Genomic DNA, 14,965 nt, shown 5'->3' with positions numbered 1-14,965 from the left:
GTTGACATATTGGTTCCCATAGACCTCATCCTGGTTATCCTAATTTTATCAGAGACTGGTTCCCTTAATATTATTATACTCACAATGTCGAGGAGTCTCTTCATGACCCGGTAGTACAGGTTGGTTGCCTGCCTGTACCGTTGCTCGGCAACTGCACCCTGACCATTGCCGGAAGTCTCCAGGTAGTGAGAAAGAAACTTTAGCTTCATCTGTGAAGCTCGATCTGTGATTGACCTCTCAGGGTTGCTGGCACAGTTCTAGGAATGGAATTATAAGAATACATATACCTGATAAAAAAAATTAATATGTTTAGATACATAAACTGACAAAATAACACAAGTGAAGTAAAGTGACAAGATAAAATCTTATGTGATGAATAAACAAAAGCTGTCTCCATCGGAAGACATATGCCCCCAAAAAACGCTTTTTTCGAAACCTAAATGCAGAAAGTTCAACGTCAAGGTCAAAGGGGTCAACATTTTTGTGCGTATGGAAAGACCTTGTCCATACACATGCATACCAAATATGAAGGTTACATCTGAAGCGACATAGCAGTTATGAGCATTTTTCGAAACCTAAACGCACAAGTGTGACAGAAGGACAGATAGACGGACAGTGCGTTCACTATATGCCCTCCTTCGGATGCATAAAAATATATAACCTAGACAAATTAAAACAGTGGGATAAATTTAGGAAAACTTCTTTTCTGCAGATTTCAGTTGTCAGAGATAACAGCTGGCATACATTTTGCTAGCAAGTGTGGTGCCATAATATTATTTTGTTGTTTGATGTTACATAATATGAAGTTGCCAATATCATTTAGGGTCTTTCTTTTCCATTTTTTGACACACAAAAAACAAATATTGGTGGAATGTATAGACGACAGGTTTTAAAAGTGAATCTAAATAAATCAACCTTTCTTCAGGAATAACATATTATGCACACAGACACAAAGAAGTGTTTTTCTTCATTCTAAATCAGGTCCCGTTATCGGACCATTCCCAAAATGAGAGGGTCAAAGATCGCTTCAAAAAGATGAGAAAACACGCCCTAATCAAACCTATTAGTGTTTCCTGAGCAGCTGTAGGCCGTCCATGTTGGCTAAGATCAGGTTCTTAAATATTTGTGAAACTTTAAAGTTACCTTGTTTTTTCTTTCCCTTTTTTGTATACAAACAAGAGATGTGTTTGTCAGAAACACAGAGATGTGTTTGTCAGAAACACAATGCCCCCTACTGCACCGCTTTGATTTTGTTTTTTTGACCTTTGACCTTGAAGGATGACCTTGACCTTTCAGCATTCAAAATGTGCAGCTCCATGAGATACACATGCATGCCAAATATCAAGTTGCTATCTGAAGGGACATAGAAGTTATGAGCATTTTTTGAAACCTAAACACGAAATCTAAACGCAAAGTGTGATGGAAGGACGAACGGTCTGATCACTATTTGCCCTCCTTCAGGGGCATACAAAAGACAAATATTAGGGTGATATTCAGACCACCAGGCCAGCGGTTAACTTGTATATCCGGCAATTAATAAACCTAACTAAATGACATAATATGTTCACCAAAAAAGGCATTGATCTCTACACTTCATGCTCTTACATAAAGTAATTAGTTCCAAACTTATGGGCTTCAAACTTATGGGCTCCAAACTTATGTGCTCCCATTTAATTAGCTCTAAACTAATGGGCTCTAATTTTATGGACTCAAAACTTATGGGCTCCAAACTTAAGGGCTCCAAAATTTTGGGCTCCAAACTTATGGGCTCCAAACTTTTGGGCTCTAAACTTATGGGCTCCAAACTTGTGGGCTCCAAACCCATGGGCACCAATCTTATGGTCTCTAAACTTTTTGGGCTCAAAACTTATGTGCTCCAAACTTATGGTCTCTAAACTTATGGGCTCCAAACTTAAGGGCTTCAAAATTCTGGGCTCCAAACTTAGGGGCTCCAAACTTATGGGCTTCAAACTTATAGGCTCCAAACTTAGGGGCTCCAAACTTATGGGCTCCAAACTTATGGACTCCAAACTTATGAACTCTACACACCAGACACACCCATACCTGGAAATGTTCCCTGAGCGGCTGTAGATGGTCCGTGTTGGCGGAGATGAGGTTTTTCAGTTGCTGTACAGTGTTCATGGCTGCACGCACTGGAGTCACTGGGGTATCCAGGCCATTGTGGGTGGAGCTACCTGATTGCACACTGTCAAACAGAAGTGAAGACAATGAGAGAAATGATACCTAGAATTCAAAGCTAGCATAACATGAAAGTGATTATTTTTTTTAAATGAGGCTTACAGAAACAGCTCACGCATTTTTCACATGAACAAGACTATTGCCAAGCAATATAAGTCCCCTACTGGCTCCACCATTGTCAGAATTTTTTTTTAAATATTTCATAATTTGTTGCCATAGCAACCAGAATTCTTGATGTAGGAACAAAATTTAACGACATGCATAATCTCTAGTGCTGCAACAATGCGCCAAAAACCGTATTGCAATATATTGTCAGTTCAAAAACCGTATTGAAATATATTGCTAACTTAAGAATTGTGTTAATTTCTGTTGCTTCGACTTTCCTTTTTCGTTTGAAGCATCCATTTTTCCCAGAATCTGCAACTCACTTTCTAAATCGGTCTTTCAAGTAGCATAGCGACCGTAAAGGGAAGTTACTCTTGTCTACTTTTTTAGCCAATCAAAATCGTTGTTTCTTGGGAAATGAGTTTATAGTGGCAATGCCATAACTCCGCCCATCTTATTAAATGACAAATCCGTACTGGTCGATTCGATAACGTTGAATCGTAACATCTATAGGTCATTACACACCACGCTTCAGTGATTCAGTTATCACGTAAATTGCCAAGTAACCAAAATGTTCGAAAAAGTCTGGTCGCAGTGTACAACACCAACTTTTTTTCACATTTTCACAAGCTTCATCTTAAATTTAACAGTATGACATGCAAAAGCAGATCTTGCGGACTTTTATTTAACAGGGCTACTCTGTATAATAGAGTTTTTAGAATGCTATTTTTATGTAACAATTTATTTTTACTAAACGACCATTTGTTTTGTTTACCTTGATATCATTATTTCAAATGGCTTTTATGGACAAAATGTGGCTGCATTTTTGTAGAATTTTCGTACCGGTATGCTGAAAATCGTATCGCAATACAATATGCCGATTGCGATATATACCCTGACCCATATACCGGTTTATTAATGCAGCACTAATAATCTCCATATTGCCATCTGACCATGTTTCAAGTTTCATGAAAAAATATGAAGAACTTTTAACGTTATCGCAGGATCCAGAAAAGTGTGACAGACAGACAGACAGACTCACAGACAGACGCACAAAGCGCAAACCATAAGTCCCCTCCGGTGAAACCGGTAGGGGACAATAATGAAAAGACACCTCCAAATTTTGATAACCTTACCATTCAGAACCTGGTATTGGCCTCAGAGACTCTGATTTATATTCACAGTCTGTTCTATTTAATCACTAATAAATTGTGTTATTCACTGATGTTTCAATCAATTAAATTGTATGAGAGTCGTTTGTTCTCATATAAACCTCAATGTCTTCACAATGTTGACGAATCAGCAAAAAAATAACAAATATTCAAAGACCTATATAATTTGGCAGATTGAGAAACAACAGCCCATGACATTACTTGTTACAAAAATGCAAATAGCGCAGAACCAATAGCCAATTACATCACTTGTTATAAAAATGCAAAAAGCGCAATATGCGGATAATTCTACAAGTTCTATATGTCGAGAAGTATACAAATCAGAGTTTTCAGGCCGCGTCTGAAATATGCCACAGAATCTGTCACACCCCCTTAACCCCATTTTTTTATGAATTTACAATAATCTCAGAAAAAGCGTCGGGGTCAATTGGATCTGCAGGATCCGTGGATCTTTATAAAAAACATAACTCCCCTAAAACAAGGGCTGTTTTAACATGCATGCCCCCAATATGGGCTGTCAGTTGTAGTGGCAGCCATTGTGTAAAAGCTTCATGATCCTAGGCGTAAGCTTTCTTGAGTTATCATCCGGAAACCTTTTTACTGTTTCGAGTCACTGTGACCTTGACCTTTGACCTAGTGACCTGAAAATCAATAGGGGTCATCTGCCAGTCATGATCAATGTTCCTAAAAAGTTTCATGATCATAGGCGTAAGCATTCGTGAGTTATCATCTGGAAACCATTTTACTGTTTCGAGTCACTGTGACCTTGACCTTTGACCTAGTGACCTGAAAATCAATAGGGGTCATCTGCCAGTCATGATCAATGTACCTATGAAGTTTCATGATCCTAAGCAAAAGCATTCTTGAGTTATCATCCTGAAACCATTTTATTGATTCGAGTCACTGTGACCTTGACCTTTGATTGACCTGAAAATCAATAGGGGTCATCTGCCAGTCATGACCAATGTACCTATGAAGTCTCATGATCCTAGGCGTAAGCATTCTTGAGTTATCATCCGGAAACCATTTTACTGTTTCGAGTCACTGTGACCTTGACCTTTGACCTAGAGACCTGAAAATCAATAGGGGTCATCTGCCAGTCCTGACCAATGTACCTATTAAGTTTCATGATCCTAGGCGTAAGCGTTCTTGAGTTATCATCTGGAAACCATCTGGTGGACGGACGGACATGTGCTGTTGGACGGAGGGACAGACATATGCAAAACAATATATCCCCTCTTCGTTCGAAGGGGGGGCATAATAATATTTTATGTCAGGATAATAAACAATTTATTGAACAACAAATGTGTATACCCAAAATCAACAAGGCATCCCTACCGTGAAAAATTGTTAGGCATGAGTGTGGCCTCGTGCTGAAGATACAATAACTCATCCAGGCCCCCGGACTCTTTCTGTCGACTGACATACTGGTTCTCAAGATACGTGACCTGAATTGAATGATACAGTAACTAGTTAGGTATGAGTGTGGCCTCGTGCTGAAGATACAATAACTCATCCAGGCTGCCAGACTCTTTCTGTCGACTGAGATACTGGTTCTCTAGGTACGTGACCTGAATTGAATGATACAGTAACTAGTTAGGTATGAGTGTGGCCTCGTGCTGAAGATACAATAACTCATCCAGGCTGCCAGACTCTTTCTGTCGACTGAGATACTGGTTCTCTAGGTATGTGACCTGAATTGAATGATACAGTAACTAGTTAGGTATGAGTGTGGCCTCGTGCTGAAGATACAATAACTCATCCAGGCTGCCGGACTCTTTCTGTCGACTGAGATACTGGTTCTCTAGGTATGTGACCTGAATTGAATGATACAGTAACTAGTTAGGTATGAGTGTGGCCTCGTGCTGAAGATACAATAACTCATCCAGGCTGCCAGACTCTTTCTGTCGACTGAGATACTGGTTCTCTAGGTATGTGACCTGAATTGAATGATACAGTAACTAGTTAGGCATAGAGTGGCCTCGTGCTGAAGATACAATAACTCATCCAGGCTGCCGGACTCTTTCTGTTGACTGAGATACTGGTTCTCTAGGTATGTGACCTGAATTGAATGATACAGTAACTAGTTAGGCATAGAGTGGCCTCGTGCTGAAGATACAATAACTCATCCAGGCTGCCGGACTCTTTCTGTTGACTGAGATACCGGTTCTCTAGGTACGTGACCTGAATCGAATGATACAGTAACTAGTTAGGCATAAGTGTGGCCTCGTGCTGAAGATACAATAACTCATCCAGGCTGCCGGACTCTTTCTGTTGACTGAGATACTGGTTCTCTAGGTATGTGTCCTGAATTGAATGATACAGTAACTAGTAAGGCATAAGTGTGGCCTCGTGCTGAAGATACAATAACTCATCCAGGCTGCCGGACTCTTTCTGTCAACTGAGATACTGGTTCTCCAGGTATGTGACCTGAATTGAATGATACAGTAACTAGTTAGGCATAGAGTGGCCTCGTGCTGAAGATACAATAACTCATCCAGGCTGCCAGACTCTTTCTGTCGACTGAGATACTGGTTCTCTAGGTATGTGACCTGAATTGAATGATACAGTAACTAGTTAGGTATGAGTGTGGCCTCGTGCTAAGATACAATAACTCATCCAGGCCCCCGGACTCTTTCTGTCGACTGAGATACTGGTTCTCTAGGTATGTGACCTGAATTGAATGATACAGTAACTAGTTAGGTATGAGTGTGGCCTCGTGCTGAAGATACAATAACTCATCCAGGCTGCCAGACTCTTTCTGTTGACTGAGATACTGGTTCTCTAGGTACTTGACCTGAATTGAATGATACAGTAACTAGTTAGGTATGAGTGTGGCCTCGTGCTGAAGATACAATAACTCATCCAGGCTGCCGGACTCTTTCTGTTGACTGAGATACCGGTTCTCTAGGTACGTGACCTGAATTGAATGATACAGTAACTAGTTAGGCATAAGTGTGGCCTCGTGCTGAAGATACAATAACTCATCCAGGCTGCCGGACTCTTTCTGTTGACTGAGATACTGGTTCTCTAGGTATGTGACCTGAATTGAATGATACAGTAACTAGTAAGGCATAAGTGTGGCCTCATGCTGAAGATACAATAACTCATCCAGGCTGCCGGACTCTTTCTGTCAACTGAGATACTGGTTCTCCAGGTATGTGACCTGAATTGAATGATACAGTAACTAGTTAGGCATAGAGTGGCCTCGTGCTGAAGATACAATAACTCATCCAGGCTGCCAGACTCTTTCTGTCGACTGAGATACTGGTTCTCTAGGTATGTGACCTGAATTGAATGATACAGTAACTAGTTAGGTATGAGTGTGGCCTCGTGCTAAGATACAATAACTCATCCAGGCCCCCGGACTCTTTCTGTCGACTGAGATACTGGTTCTCTAGGTATGTGACCTGAATTGAATGATACAGTAACTAGTTAGGTATGAGTGTGGCCTTGTGCTGAAGATACAATAACTCATCCAGGCTGCCGGACTCTTTCTGTCAACTGAGATACTGGTTCTCTAGGTATGTGACCTGAATTGAATGATACAGTAACTAGTAAGGTATGAGTGTGGCCTCGTGCTGAAGATACAATAATTCATCCAGGCTGCCGGACTCTTTCTGTCAACTGAGATACTGGTTCTCTAGGTATGTGACCTGAATTGAATGATACAGTAACTAGTTAGGTATGAGTGTGGCCTCGTACTGAAGATACAATAACTCATCCAGGCTTCCAGACTCTTTCTGTCAACTGAGATACTGGTTCTCTAGGTATGTGACCTGAATTGAATGATACAGTAACTAGTAAGGTATGAGTGTGGCCTCGTACTGAAGATACAATAACTCATCCAGGCTGCCAGACTCTTTCTGTTGACTGAGATACTGGTTCTCTAGGTATGTGACCTGAATTGAATGATACAGTAACTAGTAAGGTATGAGTGTGGCCTGGTGCTGAAGATACAATAACTCATCCAGGCTTCCAGACTCTTTCTGTTGACTGAGATACTGGTTCTCTAGGTATGTGACCTGAATTGAATGACACAGTAACTAGTTAGGTATGAGTGTGGCCTCGTGCTGAAGATACAATAACTCATCCAGGCTGCCAGACTCTTTCTGTTGACTGAGATACTGGTTCTCTAGGTACTTGACCTGAATTGAATGATACAGTAACTAGTTAGGTATGAGTGTGGCCTCGTGCTGAAGATACAATAACTCATCCAGGCTGCCAGACTCTTTCTGTTGACTGAGATACTGGTTCTCTAGGTATGTGACCTGAATTGAATGATACAGTAACTAGTTAGGTATGAGTGTGGCCTCGTGCTGAAGATACAATAACTCATCCAGGCTGCCAGACTCTTTCTGTCGACTGAGATACTGGTTCTCTAGGTATGTGACCTGAATTGAATGATACAGTAACTAGTTAGGTATGAGTGTGGCCTCGTGCTGAAGATACAATAACTCATCCAGGCTGCCGGACTCTTTCTGTTGACTGAGATACCGGTTCTCTAGGTACGTGACCTGAATTGAATGATACAGTAACTAGTTAGGCATAAGTGTGGCCTCGTGCTGAAGATACAATAACTCATCCAGGCTGCCGGACTCTTTCTGTTGACTGAGATACTGGTTCTCTAGGTATGTGACCTGAATTGAATGATACAGTAACTAGTTAGGCATAGAGTGGCCTCGTGCTGAAGATACAATAACTCATCCAGGCTGCCGGACTCTTTCTGTCAACTGAGATACTGGTTCTCCAGGTATGTGACCTGAATTGAATGATACAGTAACTAGTTAGGCATAGAGTGGCCTCGTGCTGAAGATACAATAACTCATCCAGGCTGCCGGACTCTTTCTGTCAACTGAGATACTGGTTCTCTAGGTATGTGACCTGAATTGAATGATACAGTAACTAGTAAGGCATAAGTGTGGCCTCGTGCTGAAGATACAATAACTCATCCAGGCTGCCGGACTCTTTCTGTCAACTGAGATACTGGTTCTCCAGGTATGTGACCTGAATTGAATGATACAGTAACTAGTAAGGCATAAGTGTGGCCTCGTGCTGAAGATACAATAACTCATCCAGGCTGCCGGACTCTTTCTGTCAACTGAGATACTGGTTCTCTAGGTATGTGACCTGAATTGAATGATACAGTAACTAGTTAGGCATAGAGTGGCCTCGTGCTGAAGATACAATAACTCATCCAGGCTGCCGGACTCTTTCTGTCAACTGAGATACTGGTTCTCTAGGTATGTGACCTGAATTGAATGATACAGTAACTAGTTAGGCATAGAGTGGCCTCGTGCTGAAGATACAATAATTCATCCAGGCTGCCGGACTCTTTCTGTCGACTGAGATACTGGTTCTCTAGGTATGTGACCTGAATTGAATGATACAGTAACTAGTTAGGTATGAGTGTGGCCTCGTGCTAAGATACAATAACTCATCCAGGCCCCCGGACTCTTTCTGTCGACTGAGATACTGGTTCTCTAGGTATGTGACCTGAATTGAATGATACAGTAACTAGTTAGGTATGAGTGTGGCCTTGTGCTGAAGATACAATAACTCATCCAGGCTGCCGGACTCTTTCTGTCAACTGAGATACTGGTTCTCTAGGTATGTGACCTGAATTGAATGATACAGTAACTAGTAAGGTATGAGTGTGGCCTCGTGCTGAAGATACAATAATTCATCCAGGCTGCCGGACTCTTTCTGTCAACTGAGATACTGGTTCTCTAGGTATGTGACCTGAATTGAATGATACAGTAACTAGTTAGGTATGAGTGTGGCCTCGTACTGAAGATACAATAACTCATCCAGGCTTCCAGACTCTTTCTGTCAACTGAGATACTGGTTCTCTAGGTATGTGACCTGAATTGAATGATACAGTAACTAGTAAGGTATGAGTGTGGCCTCGTACTGAAGATACAATAACTCATCCAGGCTGCCAGACTCTTTCTGTTGACTGAGATACTGGTTCTCTAGGTATGTGACCTGAATTGAATGATACAGTAACTAGTAAGGTATGAGTGTGGCCTCGTGCTGAAGATACAATAACTCATCCAGGCTGCCAGACTCTATCTGTCAACTGAGATACTGGTTCTCTAGGTATGTGACCTGAATTGAATGATACAGTAACTAGTTAGGTATGAGTGTGGCCTCGTGCTGAAGATACAATAACTCATCCAGGCTGCCGGACTCTTTCTGTTGACTGAGATACTGGTTCTCCAGGTATGTGACCTGAATTGAATGATACAGTAACTAGTTAGGTATGAGTGTGGCCTCGTGCTGAAGATACAATAACTCATCCAGGCTGCCAGACTCTTTCTGTTGACTGAGATACTGGTTCTCTAGGTATGTGACCTGAATTGAATGATACAGTAACTAGTAAGGTATGAGTGTGGCCTGGTGCTGAAGATACAATAACTCATCCAGGCTTCCAGACTCTTTCTGTTGACTGAGATACTGGTTCTCTAGGTACGTGACCTGAATTGAATGATACAGTAACTAGTTAGGCATAAGTGTGGCCTCGTGCTGAAGATACAATAACTCATCCAGGCTGCCAGACTCTTTCTGTTGACTGAGATACTGGTTCTCTAGGTATGTGACCTGAATTGAATGATACAGTAACTAGTTAGGTATGAGTGTGGCCTCGTGCTGAAGATACAATAACTCATCCAGGCTGCCAGACTCTTTCTGTTGACTGAGATACTGGTTCTCTAGGTATGTGACCTGAATTGAATGATACAGTAACTAGTTAGGTATGAGTGTGGCCTCGTGCTGAAGATACAATAACTCATCCAGGCTTCCAGACTCTTTCTGTCGACTGAGATACTGGTTCTCTAGGTATGTGACCTGAATTGAATGATACAGTAACTAGTTAGGTATGAGTGTGGCCTCGTGCTGAAGATACAATAACTCATCCAGGCTGCCGGACTCTTTCTGTTGACTGAGATACTGGTTCTCTAGGTACTTGACCTGAATTGAATGATACAGTCACTAGTTAGGTATGAGTGTGGCCTCGTGCTGAAGATACAATAACTCATCCAGGCTGCCGGACTCTTTCTGTTGACTGAGATACTGGTTCTCTAGGTACTTGACCTGAATTGAATGATACAGTAACTAGTTAGGCATAGAGTGTGGCCTCGTGCTGAAGATACAATAACTCATCCAGGCTGCCGGACTCTTTCTGTCAACTGAGATACTGGTTCTCCAGGTATGTGACCTGAATTGAATGATACAGAAGCTAGTAGGACTCCTCATTGCACCCTGAAATTAACATTTTTGGTTTGTGCTAGACCTATTATTTTAGTAACACTTCAAGACTTCGATCTTATCAAATATTCAGAAAAACACATTTTTCATTTAAACCATAGGCTTTGAGTTATCACAATATTCATTTTAGTTTTGCAATGATACTAGGTTTTAATATTACTTTAATAAGAAACAAGAAACTGTCGGAGACGGGTGATGCTCCCCAAAGGTTTTTTTTGTCACAATATTGCACTACATATTCAGATAAAAGAAAACATCTTGAGGGGCATAACTTTAGACAATGAATGGTTTAGCAACTTAAAAATGTCAAAGGGCCATAACTCTCTAAATAAATCATCTAACCAGAACCCTCAAATTACATGAGCATCTCCTCAAGGTAGTTAAGCTTCCCATAAAGCTTCATTGAATTCCAGTCAGTAGTTGGTGGGACAAGAATTGCACTATATGTACAGTTTATAGAAAAGGGCCATAACTCCGTGAAAAATCATCCGACCAGAACCGGCTGATAATATGCACATCTCCTCTTGGTAGTGAAGCTTCCCATAAAGTTTAATTGAATTCCGGTCATTAATTGCTGAGAAATAGCCCGAACAAAAATTGTGCACGGACTGACACACGCACGGACAGACGAAGCGGCGACTATATGCTCCCCCCAAAAATTTAGGGGGAGCATAAAAATTAGTGCAATTAGGAAGCAAACTATTGTGCTAAAAAGACTACGTCTTATTCAGTGTCTACAAATAAATTACAATATTACAGTATCCAGTGACTTGCACTCTTGTACTTACATCCAGGTTTCCATTTGCTGCCTTCAAACTCTCAAAGTAGGTCTGGGTGGTAGTCTGCATAGCCTGCAGCTGAATCATGTAACATACTGGCATGAACACAGATGCAAACATCAGAGGTGTGAGTACAAATGTGAACACACAAGTAAACACTGATCTGAAGATGCAAGTAAAAAATGATGTGGACCCATACAAAATAGTGATGTGAACACACAAGTAAACACTGATGAGAACACACAATAAATCACCGATGTGAACACTCACATAATTACTGATGTGAAAAAGCAAACAAGATGTGTTTGTGAAACACAATGTCCCCCTATATGACGTTTGACCTTGAAGGATGGCCTTGACCCTTCACCACTCAAAGTGTGCAGCTCCTTGAGATACACACGCATTTCAAATATAAAATTGCTAGCTTCAATATTGAAGAAGTGACATTACATGAGCAATTTTTACCCATATATTTGACCTTGAAGGATGACCTTGACCTTGACCTTTCACCACTCAAAATGTGCAGCTCCATGAGATACACATGCATGCCAAATATCAAGTTGCTATCTTCAATATTGCAAAAGTATTCATAAAATAAGCGATTTGGGCCACATATATTTGACCTCTGACCTTGAAGGATGACCTTGGCCTTTCACCACTCAAAATGTGCAGCTCCATGAGATACACATGCATGCCAAATATCAAGTTGCTATCTTCAATATTGCAAAGGATTCATAAAATAAGCCATTTGGGCCACATATATTTGACCTCTGACCTTGAAGGATGACCTTGACCTTGACCTTTCACCACTCAAAATGTGAAGCTCCTTGAGATACACATGCATGCCAAATATGAAGTTGCTATCTTCAATATTGCAAAAGAATTCATAAAATAAGCGATTTTGGCCACATATATTTGACCTCTGACCTCGAAGGATGACCTTGACCTTTCACCACTCAAAATGTGCAGCTTCATGAGATACACATGCATGCCAAATATGAAGTTGCTATCTTCAATATATCAAAAGTTATTGCAAAATGTTAAAGTTGGCGCAAACCAACCAACAGACCAACCAACCAACCAACCAACAGACCAACCAACAGACAGGGCAAAAACAATATGTCCCCCACTACTATAGTGGGGGACATAAAAACACTGATGTGAACATACAAGTAAACACTGATGTGAACACTCAAGTAAAACAAGGACAGTGTGTTTTTCTTTATTCAAATGTGGGTTCCGTAATTGGTAATCAATTTCAAAGCACTTTGTAGCAAAACAACAATCATTTCCCAATTTTGGTCATAACGCCGCAATTTTTTCCAATCCAAAGGGACCCGGCCCCATTCCCAAAATGGTGGAGAAAAAAACACTAACTGATATGAACTCTAAAGTTAATCACTGATGTGAACACACAATTAAATACTGGTGTGAACATCCATGTAAACACTGATGTGAATATACCAGTAAACAATTATGTGAACACACAAGTAAACACTGATGCAAACACCCAAGTAAACACTGATGTGAATAGCCAAGTAAAGACTGATGCGAACATGCAAGTAAACACTGATGTGAACATGCAAGTAAACACTGATGTGAACAGGCCAGTAAATACTGATGTGAAGATCTAATTTTACACTATATGTGAACACTGATGTGAATATCAAAGTTAACACTGTTGTGACCACCCAAGTAATCACTGATGTAAACACCCAAGTTAACACTGTTGTAAACATGCAAAGTAAACACTGATGTGAACACCATCTTTAACACTGATGTGAACATCAACTTTAACACTGATGTAAATAGCCAAGTAAACACTAATGTGAATATGCAAGAAAACATGTATGTGAACATCTAAGTAAACACTGATGTGAACAGACAAGTAAACACGGATGTGAACACCCATGAAAATAGTGATGTGAACATCAGTGCTGTGAATATTTATGTGAGAATCCATGTGAAAACTGTTGTGAACACCAGTGTGAGTATTGGTGTGAAAACAATGAAAATGTGTTTGCTAAACACCCAAGTGACTACTAATGTGAACACCCATTTAACAAGAGCTGTCACCATAGGATAACTTATGCCCCGATATAAACGCTTGATAGAAGTTATGAGCTTTTTTCGAAACCTAAACGCAGATTTCGAAACCTAAACGCGAACCCTAAGTTCAAGGTCACAGTGTTCAAAGTTTGTGTGCGTATGGAAAGGCCTTGTCCATATACACATGCATGCCAAATATGAAATTGCTATCTGAAGCGACATAGAAGTTATGAGCATTTTTCAAACCTAAACGCAGAGTGTGACAGACAGACGGACGGACGGACAGTCCGATCACTATATGCCCTCCTTTGGAGGCATAAAAACTGATTGAGACATCATGTGAATACTGATGTCAGCAGCCATGTCAAAACTGATGTGAATACACAATTACACATGTGAATATTGACATGTACATTAATGCAACTGCTAATTTTAAACCATAGTGAACATTCAAATTTTGACGTCAAATAAAGTTTCCCCCCTAATAATAGTCTTACTCGAGTTAAAATTAAAGCAAACTTGTTGCTTGCAGGCATTTTAATGTAATTAACTTCTACAAAAATATGATTATTACATTGTTTTATTGTAAAAATATGCTTACATTCTATCATTCACTGTGATTTCTAAAACCATACTCAAACATAATTTTCTGCAGTTCTTCTAAGATTTGTAAAAAAAAATGAGTGTCTGACAAGTGGCTGCATGGTTTCACATCATGCCTTACAAAAGCATGTTTACTTATAACTGCTAGCTTACCTCGTCTAAACTTGTGTGGAATTTCTCTGCCAGCCTCTGCACAAAGTTGAGACTTGGAGAGCTCCCTCCTATGGCACTGTGCTCAAGCTTCAACGAGTCTGAAATACATGTTATCTCACGTTTGAGACGCGCCCAGGGAAAACCAGCTTTTATGGATGTGCGTGAAGTGTCATATCAAATTAACCTGCACAGTCAGCACAGGCTTATCTGGTACGACACTTTGCAAAAAGACTGGATTTTTATTTTGAAGAGACTTTAAACTATAAAGAAAAATTCCATAAAAGTGTTGCCTCTGATAAGCATGTGCAGACTACAAAGGTTGATATGGGATTTCACTTTAACCTTTTCAGTGCTGGAACCGAATTTTGAAGGCCTTTGCAAACAGTTTGGATCCAGATGAGACGCCACAGAACGTGGCGTCTTGTCAGGATCCAAACTGTTTGCTTTTCTGATAGTATTCTTTGAAAAAAAAATTGCAGAAAATGCTTATTTTAGAAATTCAGCAGACGACATTTTAGCAGATGACAAATTTCCCAGCATGCAAAGGGTTAACCCTTTCCCACTCAGAAGCAAAGTGAAAATGGCTATGTGCAACAGCATAAAACAGAACAGCCTGTGAGTAACTCGCAGTCTGTT

The 14,965-nt window shown here is 40.5% G+C and overlaps 1 protein-coding gene across 1 annotated transcript in view; it reads right to left on the bottom strand.

The window, feature by feature from the left end:
* LOC127835820 (retinoblastoma-associated protein-like) overlaps positions 1–14,965 on the bottom strand; it is a 98,038-nt gene that overhangs the window by 41,443 nt on the left and 41,630 nt on the right. The window contains exons 8-12 of the mRNA XM_052362253.1: positions 14,330–14,427; positions 11,534–11,602; positions 4,815–4,924; positions 2,065–2,206; positions 84–257 (exon numbers count right to left, since the gene is read on the bottom strand). Coding sequence (XP_052218213.1) covers positions 84–257; positions 2,065–2,206; positions 4,815–4,924; positions 11,534–11,602; positions 14,330–14,427 — 593 coding nt within the window. The remainder of the gene's footprint in view (positions 1–83; positions 258–2,064; positions 2,207–4,814; positions 4,925–11,533; positions 11,603–14,329; positions 14,428–14,965) is intronic.

This window comes from Dreissena polymorpha, chromosome 6 (assembly GCF_020536995.1).
Source record: "Dreissena polymorpha isolate Duluth1 chromosome 6, UMN_Dpol_1.0, whole genome shotgun sequence".
NCBI lineage: Eukaryota > Metazoa > Mollusca > Bivalvia > Myida > Dreissenidae > Dreissena > Dreissena polymorpha.
The sequence above is the reverse complement of the archived record's forward strand: the minus strand, read 5'-3'. Positions and strand labels throughout refer to the sequence as shown.